Source organism: Lepisosteus platostomus, chromosome 15, assembly GCF_059453375.1.
Source record: "Lepisosteus platostomus isolate fLepPlt1 chromosome 15, fLepPlt1.hap1, whole genome shotgun sequence".
Classification (NCBI taxonomy): domain Eukaryota; kingdom Metazoa; phylum Chordata; class Actinopteri; order Semionotiformes; family Lepisosteidae; genus Lepisosteus; species Lepisosteus platostomus.
This window is the reverse complement of record NC_142625.1, coordinates 18,429,050-18,445,794: the sequence shown is the minus strand read 5'-3', so window position 1 is coordinate 18,445,794 and position 16,745 is coordinate 18,429,050. Positions and strand designations below refer to the sequence as shown.

At 40.4% G+C, this 16,745-nt stretch overlaps 2 protein-coding genes across 2 annotated transcripts; one reads left to right on the top strand and one right to left on the bottom strand.

Moving 5' to 3' along the window:
• Nucleotides 1-3,857: 3,857 nt before the first annotated feature.
• Nucleotides 3,858-12,099, bottom strand: dpm1 (dolichyl-phosphate mannosyltransferase subunit 1, catalytic). The gene is made up of 9 exons (XM_088608116.1): nt 11,924-12,099; nt 11,103-11,198; nt 9,782-9,815; nt 9,506-9,582; nt 9,113-9,138; nt 8,492-8,587; nt 7,507-7,575; nt 6,268-6,382; nt 3,858-5,856 (listed from the first exon to the last, which is right to left on the bottom strand). The coding sequence occupies exons 1-9, from the start codon at nt 12,056-12,058 to the stop codon at nt 5,752-5,754; spliced, it is 753 nt and encodes a 250-aa protein (XP_088464242.1). The 5' UTR covers nt 12,059-12,099; the 3' UTR covers nt 3,858-5,751.
• Nucleotides 12,100-13,409: 1,310 nt separating this feature from the next.
• On the top strand, nt 13,410-16,360 carry LOC148648127 (heat shock 70 kDa protein-like). Its single transcript, XM_088607786.1, has 2 exons — nt 13,410-13,512; nt 14,213-16,360. Exon 2 carries the CDS (start codon nt 14,225-14,227, stop codon nt 16,166-16,168), a length of 1,944 nt encoding a protein of 647 aa, XP_088463912.1. The 5' UTR covers nt 13,410-13,512; nt 14,213-14,224; the 3' UTR covers nt 16,169-16,360.
• Nucleotides 16,361-16,745: the final 385 nt, after the last annotated feature.

Below are 16,745 nucleotides of genomic sequence, written 5' to 3'. Positions count from 1 at the left end.
GCCACTAGGAGATCCAGTGTGTATAAAAACCTAATACATCTCCCATCATTATAATGGCGTTTTAGAAATGAATTTTATCTGTATGCTCCAGTTGGATATTCTGGCTGCATATTCAAAGCAGACTATACTACAAAGACCAGACAGCAATGCCTTTACCGGAAAGGAAAGGAATATAATTTAAGTTAATTTTGCAACTTTCTGTTTCCAAAGGCGGAATCGTGTTCCCTATGCAGACGGTGACGTGCGTCAGACATTGAAGGGGGTCTTTCACAAATAACACCGGGACGTAGCAGATGTGCTGACACCTGCGTATTCCATATCCCTGGGAGTCTTTGCTGAATGATGGGTTTTTAAAGTTGCTCCCCAAGCCGAAGGCTGAGAGACTGTGAAAAGCCAGTTTCAAACTTTGGGAAGTTGTTTTTTGGGCTTTATCTGGGTACTCCACTTTCTTCGCAGAGCACCAGAGACAGGCTGTCCGGGTTAGCCGGCATCATCTCTACCCCAGTTTGTGCTCGTGCTTCCCACTTCAATCACTTCAATCACCGACACGCCACAAGCATCTTAGCAGAAAGTAGTTACTGAAAGCAAGAAGGGTGAAAATGCATTTTTCTTCACATTCTGCGCTGGTCATTTATCTTCTTAAAATATCAACCCGACTAGCCTAGGCTGACCCACAGTATTGCGAACTGGAGGAGGCAGAGCAGCTGCAGACTGGAAGAAAGTCATGTTTCCAAGACACACAGCACATTTGCCATAGGGGTGTCAATGCAAAACAAAGAAAACTATCAAGATTATTTTTGGAGTTATGAAAAACCTTATTGTATAGTTATCCTGTGTTGCAATAAGAAAAATCTTGTCCTGAACAAATCATCCTCAGACTATGACACCATGTGCCACCCCCTGAGCAGAATCACATTGTTCCATACTTATCACCTTCACCATTATCATAACATCAGACCCAAGTAGCACAGTGGTCTGAAAGTTGAAGGTAGGAGTCAACATCACTGGGAACAAAAGCATCATAAACATTGGTCTTTCCATTACTCCTGCCACTCACTGTCCAAGAAATGCAATTTGAACAATCCCATAAATGTTCCACGAGAGCATCACTCATCAAACATGAAAATGACTGAACTATTTTATTTTGTTATAGGCATTCTAGGTTCCAGTTCATGAGAGATACAGGTTCTACAATGGTTGGCATATTTCCAGTCAGTGCAATCTGAACTTCATGCTCAACACTTAACCTGTTCCTGTTTTTATTCCTTAAGTCTCTGAGACAAGATGAGATAAGGCAGCATTTCCCGTTTTGAATGGGTGCACTGCATTGAAAGAGTGAGCCTAACAGTGTGCCCAGAAACAGCAGGATTTTTCCAGCAGAGCAAAACTAGGAGAAGTTTCCTTACATGATGTGTCATGAAAAGTGCTGTTCAAAATACATTTTACTTTCACTGTAGACTGGGATCACAAGGTAACTCAGCCAGCTGGGATTCTACCTCCTGATACTAGATTTGCATTTTCCAACACTAGTCCAGATGGCTCTGATATCAGCTCAACTTTGTCATTAAGAGCAGAGGCAGGACAGGAACCCACAATACACTGTTTTTCAATTAACAACTAATTAAGACCTTAAAAACCAGGGGGTTGAACTTGTGAATTTAATAGTTGAATTACATAATTAAGATCAGAGGTAGGCTAAACCTATAGACCTCTACAGACTTCAAGGACAGGAGTCTCAGGAGCAACCTTGCTCTAGACTGTATCAGTGAAGGAGTAGCTAGTAAAAAATTAAACTTATAAAGAGTTATGTTTTTCCTTGGGGACTAGGTGGTGTCTCGATACTTATTTGGCTACTTTATGCATTTATGCATGTGGTGTTCAAATTTTATAAGCAGTAAAATTGCAGTGTCATTTATTCAGCAAGGCATTTTATCATAGATGTAGTGGTACCATACCTTTGGTACCACGTGACCCACATTATTTGAGGTGTGAACTTTTTTTTAAGAACACAGGAAAGCTCTTATTCATTCAGCTCTCGTAAAGGTTTCTACACAGAGACTCAAACCTGTGTGCAAATCTTTCATTAGAAAGTCTACAGTGCCTCCATATCCACGGTGCTCTCTGGTTTTGAGATTCTTGCCTCCAACTCCCAAATTACACTGCTGGATGTAGGTTTTTCCCTGATCTGCTGGTTTGGGAATCTGAATCTGAGCAGTAAGAACAAACTGGGGAGTGTTGTCAAACTACGTCAGAAAGCCATGGGTGCCGATCTTTCAGCCCTCTCCTGCATCTATCAGTTATGAGTCTTGTATAAAGCTTATTCCATCCTAGAGCCCACCATTTGTATAATAAATTGCAATTACTCCCCTCAGAATGCAGGCACAGATTTCCCAATCTAAAAACAACCAGGTTTAAGTTCTCATTTGTACCAGATGACTCTCTTATTCATATTTATGTGCATCATTTGGTTGTTTGCTCTTTATATTGGCTGCTGATGTAAACCAAATTGCTCCTTGGGGATAATAAAGACACTCTCTCTCTGATCGTCTAATGCTGCAAAGGTTCCCCTCCTTGCTCTCCAGCTCCCAGGTCCCAATGTTGGACCCACCGTTGAGGAGCAAACCTTAAGACAATCACCTGGATCTTCCCTGGAACTTATGGGTACTGTGGAAGGCTGGCCAGGGCAGATGAAGAGAGTGAGGCAGGAGGAGGCCAAGACAGCAAGACTGGAGGAGGGGAAGAGGGGAGAGAGACAGTGAACCACTGGATCTGAACAGAGAGTCCAGAGGAGCAAGATAGCAAAGAGGTGGGAATAAAAGTGGTGCAGAGAGAGAGCCTGTGCGTACTGTTCCAGACAATGCAGAGGGCAAGAGAACAACCACCCCTGGGGTCAGAAACCAAACAGGCAAGGGGTCTGGGCACAGTATGGCAAAGGAGGACAAGTGTGCTTTTCCTGCTGAATACATGAGCTTCAGACACGAAAAGGGAGCAAAGGGGAGAGAGGTCTGTCCTAGAGGAAAGGAGACATCCAGAGCTGCAGTTCAACTCTCCACCAGCAGAGGACAGGCTATGTTTGTGTTTTACACATTAACAATTTATGACACTTTTTTTTTTAAAAGCTTCATTTATATCTTAGAAAAAATATTTAAATAAGCAACCAATATAATGGCAATGCCACAGCATGTATGAGAGGTAAATATTATCAGAAGACAGACGTGTAATTATTATTTTTCAGTGTTATTACTAATAATACCACAGTGCCATCTCTTTTTTATATTGTCATAGTATCTTTTGTGATGTATTCACTGGCCATTTAACAAAGTATTCCGACACCATGGGAAATAACAGCATCATAGAATTGCAATCACAGTAATCTGTAATGTGATGAAGACCAATAAACATTCAACTGTATCTACCTGGCTAGTGATCTAAGTAACTACAGTACATCAACTTCACTGGGAGATGTCTGAAGGAATATATAATAAGTTAGAGGTTACTGAATACATTTCCATCCAAGACGGTATCTCAGAAGATTACAGATCAAGCCAATCTATAATTTGGAAGTGTAGTAAGATTTTAAAAAAGAAATAGTAAAAAAAAAGTGTGTGGAAAAAGTCCTGGCATATTCCACTGTTCTACACTTTTCTTCATGCGGAATCATATTTCTGTGGTGATCTCACATTTACACTTTGTTTTACATTAACAGTTATTCCCCATAATTCTGTTTTTTTTGTAGTGCATTAAATTAAATGACAAATTGACAAATTGAAGGGATTGGTACATTCTACAGATTAGCTACCACAACACGACATATTGGCTGATATGAGTATATGTAGAGAAACTTGCATACATTTGGGTAAATTTACAAATAATTTATTTTAGAATACAAAGTCCACAACAAATGTTCAGGTCTGAGGTGTTGGCATCATGTTCTTGTTACTAACAGATTAGACAAAATAAAAAAAAAACTAAGCAATTAACAGATTGTATCATATGAAAAATATTTATTGTTTTTACAAGCTTGAGGAAAAAATACACTTGATTTGTGGGAGGGAGGAACATTCACTTCCATTTGCTTTCTAGGGTTTTCAAAGTGTACTACAGTGGCCATATTCCGCAGAATAAAAAGAAAACAGCTGGTCTTTGAAATGTTAACCAGGTGTGCACCAGCATAACAAGCTTTTTCTGAGCATTGACTAACAGCACCGGAAGGAATTTGCTTTGCTTGTTAACCAAGTAAAGATGCAGCTGTTCTACGGGGGATAGTAAAGACTGCTCCTACAACATGTGTGGGCTCTCCATGAACCTGACCTGTGACGCAACGGCAATTGGCAAAGCCCTGCACTTAAGGTATACGTCTTTCCAGTCATTATCCGTTCAAAGCTGTAATCAATTACCTTTCAGACCAGGGGTGTCAAACAGGATCACCCCTGCTGGGCCACAGTGTCCTCTGGCACTCCACCTAATTAACTGCATTAATTTACTATTTCTCTCCAGTGTCAGAAACTTCTGTAGGTACTATATTATGACTCGATACAATTTTCTATGATATCAAGTAAAAATATCTACAAATATGCTTATTTATGAAAATAATCCGATTACATTGATTAGTGGGAACAAAACCCAGCAGATACTGTATGCTATCTCCCATTTCGTATCTTGCTTTTCCTATGCAAGGTGGTATCAATAGTCAAAGAAACTGCAGTTTCTGGAACATGCCCTACACAAGAGACCTCTCTCATTCACATCAGTCTGATAGAAAGCTATCTAAAGATCCTCATGTCACAGTATTATAAATAAATTTACAGAACACATCTGAAAATAAAACGGCCTGGCAAAATGCAGGCAAATTCACAACTGCTTTTTTATTAATGCAAACCTAACTAGTTAAGCTGTCAATTATGACCTTTTTCTTTCTCTGCATTACCTGCATCATCACTGGAATGTTTTTTAAAGGAATGGAGTGAAAGCAAGGACAATGATAATCAAGAGTTTTCCATTATGCTGCAATTGGATGTAAGAAAGGGAGACAAAACAAGAAAGTGAAATAGACAAGAGAAGGGCACCTGCAAATGACCAGTTAATTATTCTGTTACATATAAACATTTAAATTCTTACTGATAAACCGTTGGCTACTAATTTCTAATTGTTCTGCCGAAAGAGGAAAACGGATATCTTCTGTATTGTTTTCAGCATGTGATTATGTATTTATTGCACAATAATCAGTACCCAACAATTAGAATTAATAACAAACAGGTTTCAAAAATACCTTTGTCGTACTATGAAATTAGGTTTTATCTTATGGTTCATCTTATGCATTAGGCAATAGTTTGTTGCATCATAATGCGGAATCACTTCATCTACATAACTCAGCATAACAATTTGTAACTGCCCATACACTCATTTGTGAAATTCAAAGAAGTTAAATCCCTACATTAATGTATTGCAAACAAATATTAGTGATAGGAAATCAGGAGCTTAGCCATCTATTTTGGAAAGGTTAAGCTTTATGCATTTCAACAGGGGAACATGTAACTAAAACCAACTGCATTTCAGCTCCTGTGCAGATCCCATTTGGTTCAGTACAGTTCTTCAGCTAATGCTGAACAAATTAATTTGTAACTCCTCCACATAATGGGATTGCAGACCAGAACAATATACTGTACATGAGAACAATAGTCTTCGTCAACACAGAACTTTAAAGATTTCTTTAACATTCTTAAGAGGTTACAATAGAAATGGAACTGAACCTTAAGTGGTGGCAAACAGTGTTAACAGCCCTTTTAGAAAGGAGACAATTTCGTTTCCTCCGAGTTTGGATTCACCGTAAACACGATCCACAAATGAAATTGGAACCTATTAAAAAAAAAAGACATGTCGTATGTCAAATCGAATGTAACAGAAAATCAAAGTGTTACAGTACAATCAGTGTAAAAATAAGGGGGCATATCTTCATCACGTTTACAGAACCAAAATTTTAATAACATAACTGAGAAGAAGGGACAACGTAAAGTACAAAGATACATCACCCTGCCAGAAGAGTTTAGTTGCTTTTAGGGAAAATGGCTCTTATTTTATTTTTTAAAAGAAAAAAATCACATTATTTCCTTATTATTTAAATCACAAACTGCTATCGGTTTAACTTCTTAATTCAATGAAACTTGAAATTCAAAGAAATCCCTTGCCAGGAGCAGCACCACTGCTCAATCTGGCCAGGATAACGACGAATGAAAAAGAGTGTCTGCAGGCCAGCGAAGAATGCCCTACCTCTCCAATAGTGTATCCCAGTTGTCGGGCTCTGACAATCATCTCCATTTGAAATACATAGCCCTTCGAGACACACTTCTCCACCAGCCTCTCTAGGACCTCCTTCTTATACAACCTGGCATGGACAGGCAAAGCCATTTTAAAACGTTTAACAGCACCAACAACAAAATAAACAGGAATGTGGTCGTGCATTAACAGGAAGGAAGATAACTGAAGACCCAAAGATTTAAATAAGATAAGATCACTTTATTAGCCATATACAATTTCTTGCATTAGGAATTTGTCTTTTCACATACCCCAGCTTGCTCTCCATGAGACACACAGACAGGGAGAGAAGCATGGGGTCAGAGCACAGGGTCAGCCATTGTACAGTGCCCCTGGAGCATCTGGGGTTAAGGGCCTTGCTCAGGGGCCCAACGAAGTAGGATTCCTCTGCCGGCCGTGGGATTTGAACCGGCAACCTTCCAGCCACAGGCGCAGATCCTTAGCCACAGAGCCACCGTTCCGCCCCTTAGATTTTAAGGGAGGTTGGAGAAGGAACTTCACTTCATTCAAGAACAGTAGAAGGGCTAACATCAAAAGAAAGCCACTTTGAGCTTAATGTATCCTGATGACTATTCCCATCCCTTTTCCCAGATGGAACTGTGCCAGCAGTGCACTTGTTAGTGATGTGACAGAACCAGAACTTGCAGTGACATCTGGATCATGGAGCTCAGCCTGAGCTTGGAGCTAATGACTTTTCTGGTTGAGGCACTTAAAATTGGAACCTTCTGGACTGATTTGTCAAAACCTTTCAGGCCTTTTGACACTAGCATGAAAGTGGTTTCCAAGACTCAAGAAACGCTCGGACCTACCATGAAGCTTAGAGCACAGAGTGGAACTGAAACAACCTCAAAGAGGTTGCCAGTCTACTGCAGAGCCATGGAAAAAGGGACAATTTAGAAACACAATCAAATCTGTTCGGTGAGAGGTCAGTAAACAAGCAGCCCCACACAGATGTCCTGGGCTAGAATGAAACTAGTGAAACAGCAGTACTAACCACCACACAACTGGGTGTTTCAAGTCATTGACACAGTCTATACAATAACATTATTATTAACAATTGTGTTGCTACCACAGTAACATACATATAGTACACTAGCTTTATTCAGTGATTCAATTCCACTTTCACTTTGAACTCAAATACTGTCCTTTATCCTGCTAACACGGCCACAGCAGACCCACAAATGCCACACTCACCTGAAGCTGCCCGTTAAATCTGATGCCCCAGGCCTCAACAGGACCTGCGTCACAAAGTTTGCTCCACGACTGCAAAAGGAAGAGGAGGCCAGAACTTAAGCTGCCATAAGGAGTAGCTGAAATTCTAAAATGCCCTTTAAATTATTTTTAATTCCTAATACGACTTGTTTCAGTAATTGTTGTTTTGATACTGTTCATTCTTTTGCTTGGATGTCACAAAAACGTATTCCTTGTTTAACACGTTAAAAAATCTGTGTAAACATATAAAAAAAGGGGTAATATTTTAGCAGAATATCCCATAGCATGATAAAAGAATCAAGCTTTTCTTTTTTTCCTCGGAAACCAAAGCCGAAACCAAGAATTAGTAATGCTCTTTGTGGCTTAGTGGTGAAGGCTTTTCAAGGGTTAATGACCAAAAACACACACCAGACTGAAGCTAGTCAAATCAGTAAGTAAACTTACAGGGCTTGAGAATGATGCACTGATCTTGCCAGCCCCCTCACAGAACCAGACCAGGTAATTTCACGTCACAAACATTATGTTACTTTGTGGTACATGACTGATCAGTCCTTTATTAAGGGTGACTTGTGCAAACTCTTCTGGTGTGTAAGTGAAACAAGCATTTTCTTCTTCTGCAATACGCGTTTTAAACCCCTCAGTTTGTGGAGAGCCGCAGCATAAAGATAATTTACATTGAAGTTTTTATGCCATACCATCATTTTTTATACCAATATTCATATCATACCACTTTGCAATGATGTTTGTCCACTTACAACACTTACACACAACATCAAGTAGATTAAAGACTAAAGCACATACTTTGTCTGCAAATGTAACATTCACACTTATGTAGATCATACAACGTGCCAACTCATCTTTTCTGGATGAAAATACCACCTGGTTACCACTGGCATCTCATGCCAGATTTGCTTCCTCACAAAACCACTAATAAATTTATCCAGATTTTTCAGACATTTTCAGCTACCTGATGAGTTTTCTTCGGAGATCCCAACCGTATACCCCTCCATCTCCTTTGTAGCGAGTCCCAGAAACAAGATCGTAATTTCCCTCTTTCTGCTTTCTAAAACAGCAATAGATAGAGGTGTTAAAACAGCCTTCCTCTTCATTCAACCATTTTCTAACCACTTCTTACAATTCAAGGACACCCAATAATAAACAAGTCAGACAACCGAGCAGAGGTCTGCCATTAGACTGAAAACAGTGTGGCTTAAACTGGCAGAGGTGCTGAGCAAGACCCATAGGGCTGATCCCGTTTTCATTCGGTTATTTAGCTGCAGGTGACCTGAACTGTAAGTCTACACAACTACTTCTGAGCATGCTCAGAAGAACAAGGGAAATCTGAAAAAGTAGATAATCACTGTGTTACTCCAATCCCAGAATGGTGCAGGACGTTTTGACCTTTGACATGTGGAGAGGAGCATTTTTAGTGATTAAGGGGACATTCTATTATCATACTCAAACAGGTCAGTCGCTTGTTAGTAATTACACAGCACTAAAAGATGATTTTGTAAATTTCTAAAGTTCTTCGTCATATATTATGATAACAGAAAACAGTTGTATGAACGACAAACAAGTCATAACTTACCGTATAAATTCTGGAATGAATTTTGGCTGAGTGAAGGAAGAAACAAAAATAAAAATTAATTTACAAAATGTTGTTGTTACAGTATATGCAGTGATTTTGGTTTTCAGTTCAACTTCAGCCCACAACATACGCTTTTAAGCTATTCTGTTATCATTAAACTGACTGAACTTCTTAATTACAATTATATGACCTAACAGAGAAGAAACAACTTTAGATGTGAATGGGTTACTTTCATGGAATTGTCCACTTCAACTACTATATCAGTATTAGAATCGATGGTTTCTTTTAAAATTCTATGCAAAAAAATATGAAATCATCAGGTAAAAGGATCTACATTCTTTTAAACTGAAAACTAACTGAGCTTAAAAGCTTCTCTTACAGACAACAACTTACATGGTGGGAGAGATCAGCATCCATAATTATGATGTAATTCCCAGTAGCGTGCTGAATTCCATGAATGTAAGCTGTCCCTGCACAAAAAGTCAAATACCATGTTACAATCAATGAATGCAAAGTGAACATTATCCTTTTAAATCTTCATTACTGACAACACATTTTCTGCATCACAAATGTTTGGAATGAATGTAATACATTGATCCTTAGGAGAAGAGTCTCTTCACAGAAGTCTATAAACTACTATCACTAGCCACCAGCATGAGAATGCCTTACCTAATCCCAGTTTCTTCGCTCTAGGTCGAAGAAGCTGTCAAGACAAAACAAAAAGAAATTCAGAGATTGCAAGACTGGAGAAACTCCATGAGCATTTCATTGATTAATTACAAGCTTGTGTAATATGACAAGACTGATTCACTTGCCAGAGAAGAAAGCTATTCTTCTCATAAGCACACTTAGTTATACATTTATAATTGCCAGTTGTTTTTGTCATACCCACACAATTTTGTGGTATAATCAGTGATGGGTTTTTCTTGGCTTGTAGCCACAAACCCTGCAGCCGCACATAGGGGAGAATGAGGAAGGGCATACTGACTCCTCCGACCTGCCCAACTTCGAACCACTCTTCTTTGAACGCGACACAGTCAGTGCACTCCAGTACTGGAGGTTCAGCGCCAGCAGGAGAAGAGACACAACCCCTGTAGTAACACCACCACAATCCTGCAAGTGCCCAGGAGGCCGCAGGCTCCACTGTATCACTGAGTGCCCTGGCAGAATAATCAAACTCTACTCTCAGCAGTGACATGAAACAGGCTTGAACCCATGATCTAAGAGCTTGAGTTGCACTTGCCAAACAGCCATCTGATTTGATGATGACTTTTTCAAATTCAGACAGTATTTTTCACCTGCTTGCACAATTTCAACTAATAATAGTGAAAGGAGATTTTAAACTCCTCCTAGGAAGTCCATCTGAATTAAGTTCTTCCTACAGTAGCAGCTGACACACTTATCTCCTAAAATGACAAGAGAACCACTTCTCTATCTCTGTGCTCCATGTTCTAATTACTCTGTGCTCGCTGTTATGCTCCATATTTTATGACGGATGATTGTAAGGTGACTTTATATTCCATTACAACATTAACCAAAGACAAAAACTTCACAGAGGTCAAAAATTGTGAAATAACTGTGAAGACAAATTCCCAAACCTATTCTAGACCCATATTCCATGTATCTGCTGCTTACTGTTGAGAACAAAATTGTGAACCCTTTGGAATAATCTATTTTCCTGTATTAATCTAAAGTGTGATCTTAATCAACCACACATACAATTGTGCTTTTTTGTCTGTGTACATTGAACACATTGTTTAACATTCACCATCTATGCTGAAAAACATATGTAAATGTCCAGGATCATGACCACTATTAGAAGACAGAGAATGGTGTAAACAGAGAAAGGAGGATGAAAATAATCATTAGCACTAAAATAAAATTACACGTGAGTTCACACACAATAGGCCTGTTAATTAAAGCGACCAGCACCAACATGTATACCGTGTACACAATCTGTTAGACCCATGTCTACCATAGCTCCACTTACTATTTTATCTGAACCATATATCTTCTGCAACTGTTCTGCCATCTCCAGTGTCCCATCAGGACTTCCATCATCAATTATAATGATCTCATAGTTGCACTCACTGTAATAAAAAATAATATAATCCTTAACAGACATTACGCAAAATGTTTCAGGCTTTTTAAACTTCGTCAGTGCTGCACTATTCCAAGCATTACATAACCCACGAAAGGAACACATTTATTTGTCTTCTGCATGCTGTTGGCAGCTTTGGTTTAGAACTTAAATTGGGACCTATTCTTGAGGTGGAGGACGTCTACCCCAGCCAAGTAATTGAAGAGGTCTGTGATGTAAATTCGCAAGTTAGGCAAGAGACGTCCACCGTTTTAACTCTCTCGCTCCAGAGTGGGGGGGCTTTTGCAGAGAACGCATATTTAATGGCAGTAAAACATATTTTCTCCAAAAGATTTGCTCGGAAAATTAAGAAAATGCTCCTACAGGAGACACATAAACGGCCATTGACAATGCTACGAGAACAAAAACCTAATTTAATATAAATGATCTGCTGCATTCAAATTAATAACACCAGTCAATGAATAATTTATATAGGCACACTGGAAAACCTACTGCGAACTCAAGACACGTTCTGAATGGGCAACGATACACCTTTCTTTTTCAGTGTCTCGCATATTTTTTAGTAGAAAGTACAAGGTACATAAAAAGTATCGATTGTCACGTTAGCACAGTATTTCTGCTTATTTACACTGACAGAGATAATGACAGCTCATCAGTAAGTGGTAGTTAATCTTCAACAAACACATAGAAGGCATCTAAGTTATAAGTACTTGCCTTTCTCCGAAGTATTTCACTAAAAGCCACACAATTAATGGTAAGTTCTCCCTTTCATTGTAAGTGGGCAGTAATACTGAATATTTATCTGTCCCGGTACGGCTTTTCTCCGAGCTTCTCCTGCTTGCCATGTTGGAAGTGCAGAACCGGAAGTAAGTGTCACAATAAAATATACCCCCGATTCACCCATAAGTAGAAGAACACATTACCAGGTTCCGAGATGTGGGGATAAAAAGCCTACTCAGTACGATCATTTATTCCTTGGTTTTGGAATATAATGAATAAATACATAAATAAGTCATACCATTAATAATTCGTTGAATATTTAAAATATCTACAATCCATAGATTTTCTTAATACGCAAGAAAGGATTTTTTGGACAAAAGAGTTTTTGCAGGTTATTAAAATTTAAAATGCTGATATACAAACGGAATAAATTGTTAAGAAAATGAATTTCTAGGGATAAGTAACGACAGAAAGGCACTCAGCCTTGAAGGATTTTGAATACTTGGATCAGGCCCTCAGGGTAGTTTTTTTCTGACAAAAAAACAAAATCAGCGCATTTAGCCTTTCAGTGTTGTACAGTATAATCCTAAATCCCAGAATGTCCCTTTCCGCTCTTAGATGGACTAATTCCGCGATTGCAAAGCGTTTTGTAGCGTTTTGTGTCAATCAAACTATTCACAATATTCTAAATAAGGTCTTGGTAGTGCATTGCACAATTTTGACGTCTCCATTTAAATTCCGCGCTTTAAACATTAAATACGAAAAATGTATTTGCATTTTTATTGCTTCTTCCCATTGTCAAGAAGCTGTAAGGGATGTGTCAGCGTAAATAATGTTTTTCATCAGCAGCCTCTTCAAACCAGGTGTTTTGTCGTTTTTGCATATGCTGCATAATTTATGTTTTTGCTACTGGCTTATAAATTATATATAATACTCTGCACTTGTCAACATCAAACATCCAGGTATTTGCCCAGTTGTGAGTTTCATCTATGTATCTAAATATTTATTGTTTGCATTTCATTTGCTACTAAATCCACTTATTCAAGCCCCGTGCTACCCTAATTCATATTTCTGCAGTTGCTGTTTTTTGCCTCCCGCTTTATAATACTTTTATTAACCTCCTATACAACAAGTCACCTCTTGGACAAAAACAACTGTTGATATTACAGTGATAGTACTACAGCGGATCTGGCGCCAGTCAAGTGCATCGACAACATTGTGTGCTCTTTGCACACCTCGACCCCAGTGAGGCAATCTTGGGTACGAGAGTCGGTAAGTCGATAAACCGCCCTGACTCCCAACTAGCAACTCCCAGCTCCGTCTAGAAGGTTCTGCCTCCCCCTGGTTTGAGGTTGGAAGGGGGGCCTTAGCAACTGCAGTTAATGTAAACGTAAAGCCGCCCTCTGATTGGCTGTGACTTCACTAGAGAGTTCTGAAACGCAAGCGGCAAGTGAATAAAAAGGGTGGCTGAGCCGCACCGGGCAGCGCTAAGAACAGTGAACGATCACACGGACGGAACGCCGAGCGAGAATCGGGTTTTTCCGACAATCATCGGAGCATCTCCCTAATCTCGTTATAGGTAAACCGCAATGCGTGTTAGCGTGTAACATTTTAAGCTGATGTTTGCTGCATCGTTTTTCAACATTTGTGTTTCGTTAATGTGTACAAACTTAAAATATTGTAACACTACAGACTGTGTCCTGCTTTTGCAAAATAACTTGATACATTCTTTTTGTTAAAATGTAAGTTGACACATAAACAGCACATAGTTTACATAGCTGTTGAAAAGTCATGTAACACGTCTAGAAAGTTATTTGATCAGTTAGGAAACAAATGTTTCAACATTTAAAACAAAGATTAATCTAATATTATTTTGGTTCAATTATTAGATAATGTGACTGAACTTTACAAATGTGCAAAAATCTAAATTGCTAAAGCTGAAAAGATACATGATGTGTAAGGAAAGAAAAAAGTGCTGATTTTTAGAATTAATGTGTTGCACTTCTTGTATACTTTACAAAGTGTACTGGAAAGGTGAAAAAACCATGTAATAATGGGGTAAAATGATGTCTTGGGGAACTGCTGTCCTTGCTGCTCCACTTTATGAGAAAAACCTGCACCTCATAGTCTGAATGGGACTTTTATACTTTAATTTTCATGTGGAGAGTTTAAAAATCAAACATTCCAGCAGAAATTATTTGAACTACAGTATCTGATGTATTCATAACTGAGCAGTTAAATGTGTATCAGAGAAAATGTGTGGTTTATTTGTTCTGTAGACACACGGAAAAATGTCTGCACCCAAGGGAGTGTCTATTGGGATCGACCTGGGCACCACCTACTCCTGTGTGGGGGTGTTCCAGCATGGCAAGGTGGAGATCATCGCCAACGACCAGGGCAACAGGACCACCCCGAGCTATGTGGCCTTCACTGACACGGAGAGGCTCATCGGAGATGCAGCCAAGAACCAGGTGGCCATGAACCCCAATAACACCATCTTTGATGCGAAGCGGCTGATTGGCAGGAAGTATGAAGACCCTGTTGTGCAGTCGGATATGAAGCACTGGCCCTTCAAGGTGATCAGTGATGGAGGCAAGCCCAAGGTGCAGGTGGAGTACAAAGGAGAGATTAAGACGTTTTACCCAGAAGAGATCTCCTCTATGGTCCTGACTAAGATGAAGGAGATTGCCGAGGCGTACCTGGGACAGAAAGTCTCCAATGCCGTCATCACCGTTCCTGCCTACTTCAATGACTCTCAGCGCCAGGCGACCAAAGACGCCGGCGTTATTGCTGGACTGAATGTGCTGAGAATCATCAATGAGCCCACAGCAGCTGCCATCGCTTATGGGCTGGATAAGGGCAAGAGACGAGAGGGCAACGTCTTGATCTTTGACCTGGGTGGCGGCACCTTTGACGTGTCCATCCTTACCATCGAGGATGGGATCTTTGAGGTCAAGGCCACGGCAGGGGACACACACCTGGGTGGGGAGGACTTTGACAACTGCATGGTCAACCACTTTGTGGAAGAGTTCAAGAGGAAATACAAGAAGGACATCAGCCAGAGCAAAAGAGCACTGAGGAGACTGCGCACCACATGTGAGAGAGCCAAGAGAACCCTGTCCTCCAGCTCTCAGGCCAGCATCGAAATCGACTCTCTGTATGAAGGCATCGACTTCTACACCTCTATTACCAGGGCTCGTTTTGAGGAGATGAACTCCGACCTTTTCAGAGGGACCCTGGAGCCGGTTGAGAAGGCACTCAGAGATGCCAAGATGGACAAGTCTCAAATCCATGACATCGTCCTTGTTGGAGGCTCCACTCGCATCCCCAGGATCCAGAAACTGCTGCAGGACTTCTTCAATGGCAGGGAGCTGAACAAGAGCATCAACCCCGATGAGGCTGTGGCCTATGGTGCGGCTGTGCAGGCAGCCATCCTCATGGGCGACACCTCTGAGAATGTGCAAGACTTACTGCTGCTGGACGTGGCTCCACTGTTGTTGGGCATCGAGACTGCAGGAGGAGTCATGACAGCCCTCATTAAGCGCAACACTACCATTCCCACCAAGCAAACCCAGACATTCACTACTTATGCAGACAACCAGCCTGGTGTCCTGATCCAGGTGTACGAAGGGGAAAGAGCCATGACCAAGGACAACAACCTTCTGGGCAAGTTTGAGCTGACGGGTATCCCCCCTGCCCCACGAGGGGTGCCACAGATCGAGGTGACCTTTGACGTTGACGCCAATGGCATTCTGAACGTGTCTGCAGTGGACAAAAGCACTGGCAAAGAGAACAAGATCACCATCACCAATGACAAGGGCCGGCTGAGCAAAGAGGAAATTGAGAAGATGGTGCAGGACGCCGAGAGGTACAAAGCAGACGACGATGCCCAGAGGGAGAAGATCGCTGCCAAGAATGCCCTGGAGTCCTACGCCTTCAACATGAAGAGCAGTGTGGAGGATGAAAACATGAAAGGCAAGATCAGCGAGGAGGACAAGAAGAAGGTTGTTGAGAAATGCAACCAAACCATTGCCTGGCTGGAGAACAACCAGCTGGCAGAGAAGGAGGAGTATGAGCACCAGCTGAAAGAGCTGGAGAAAGTGTGCAACCCCATCATCACCAAGCTGTACCAGGGAGGGATGCCAGGAGGCATGCCAGCAGGAGGCTGTGGTAGCCAAGCACGGACAGGCTCAGGGAATGCCTCCCAGGGGCCCACCATTGAAGAGGTGGATTAAGAGGACTAGACTGATACTTCCCAAATGGGACGCTCATAACTGTAGTGGATGGGGTGACAGAGGTTCAGTTCAATACAGACCAGTTTCACTAGAATGAGAGAATATTCCTTGTTACTGGTTGGACTGGTACATATAAGTGTTATTTATTACTTCCTGATATACTGTATATATATTAAAATAAAGGCCTGCAGTGGATTTAATGGTGTGGTTTCACTTTTTTTAATGGTGTAGCTTACTGTACATGCTGTTGTAGGGGTAGATAGTATAGAATTCATTCATCTGCAGGTAACTGTGAGCTGAAATGAAGAATATTATAATAACTTTAAGGTTTTACATTTTTAGTGTTCATATATTCTATTGTTCTGAGTTACTTGTTAAACTATGTGAACAGATACTCTTAATGTTTCAGTCTTTAAATTGCAGCTTCTTTATGAAGTGGGAGCATCTGTTTTAATATCATCGGTTCATAAACATTTATACGTTTTTGTCGAGAAGTATTTTTAATAATGGACTGGTAACGAATATATTCATTTCAAGTTACTTTTAATAAGCAGCCCTTCCACAACATTGATGTTTC

Bases quoted from the DNA above. Each gene is read 5' to 3' on its own strand.
- dpm1 (XM_088608116.1), bottom strand. From the start codon at position 12,058: ATGGCAAGCAGGAGAAGCTCGGAGAAAAGCCGTACCGGGACAGATAAA. The intron at 7,576-8,491 runs GTAGCTGAAAAT...TTCCTTTTGCAG, and splicing joins CTCCGAAGAAAACTCATCAG to TCGTGGAGCAAACTTTGTGA. The intron at 5,857-6,267 runs GTAGGGCATTCT...TTTTTTTAATAG, and splicing joins TGGGATACACTATTGGAGAG to GTTCCAATTTCATTTGTGGA.
- LOC148648127 (XM_088607786.1), top strand. From the start codon at position 14,225: ATGTCTGCACCCAAGGGAGTGTCTATTGGGATCGACCTGGGCACCACC.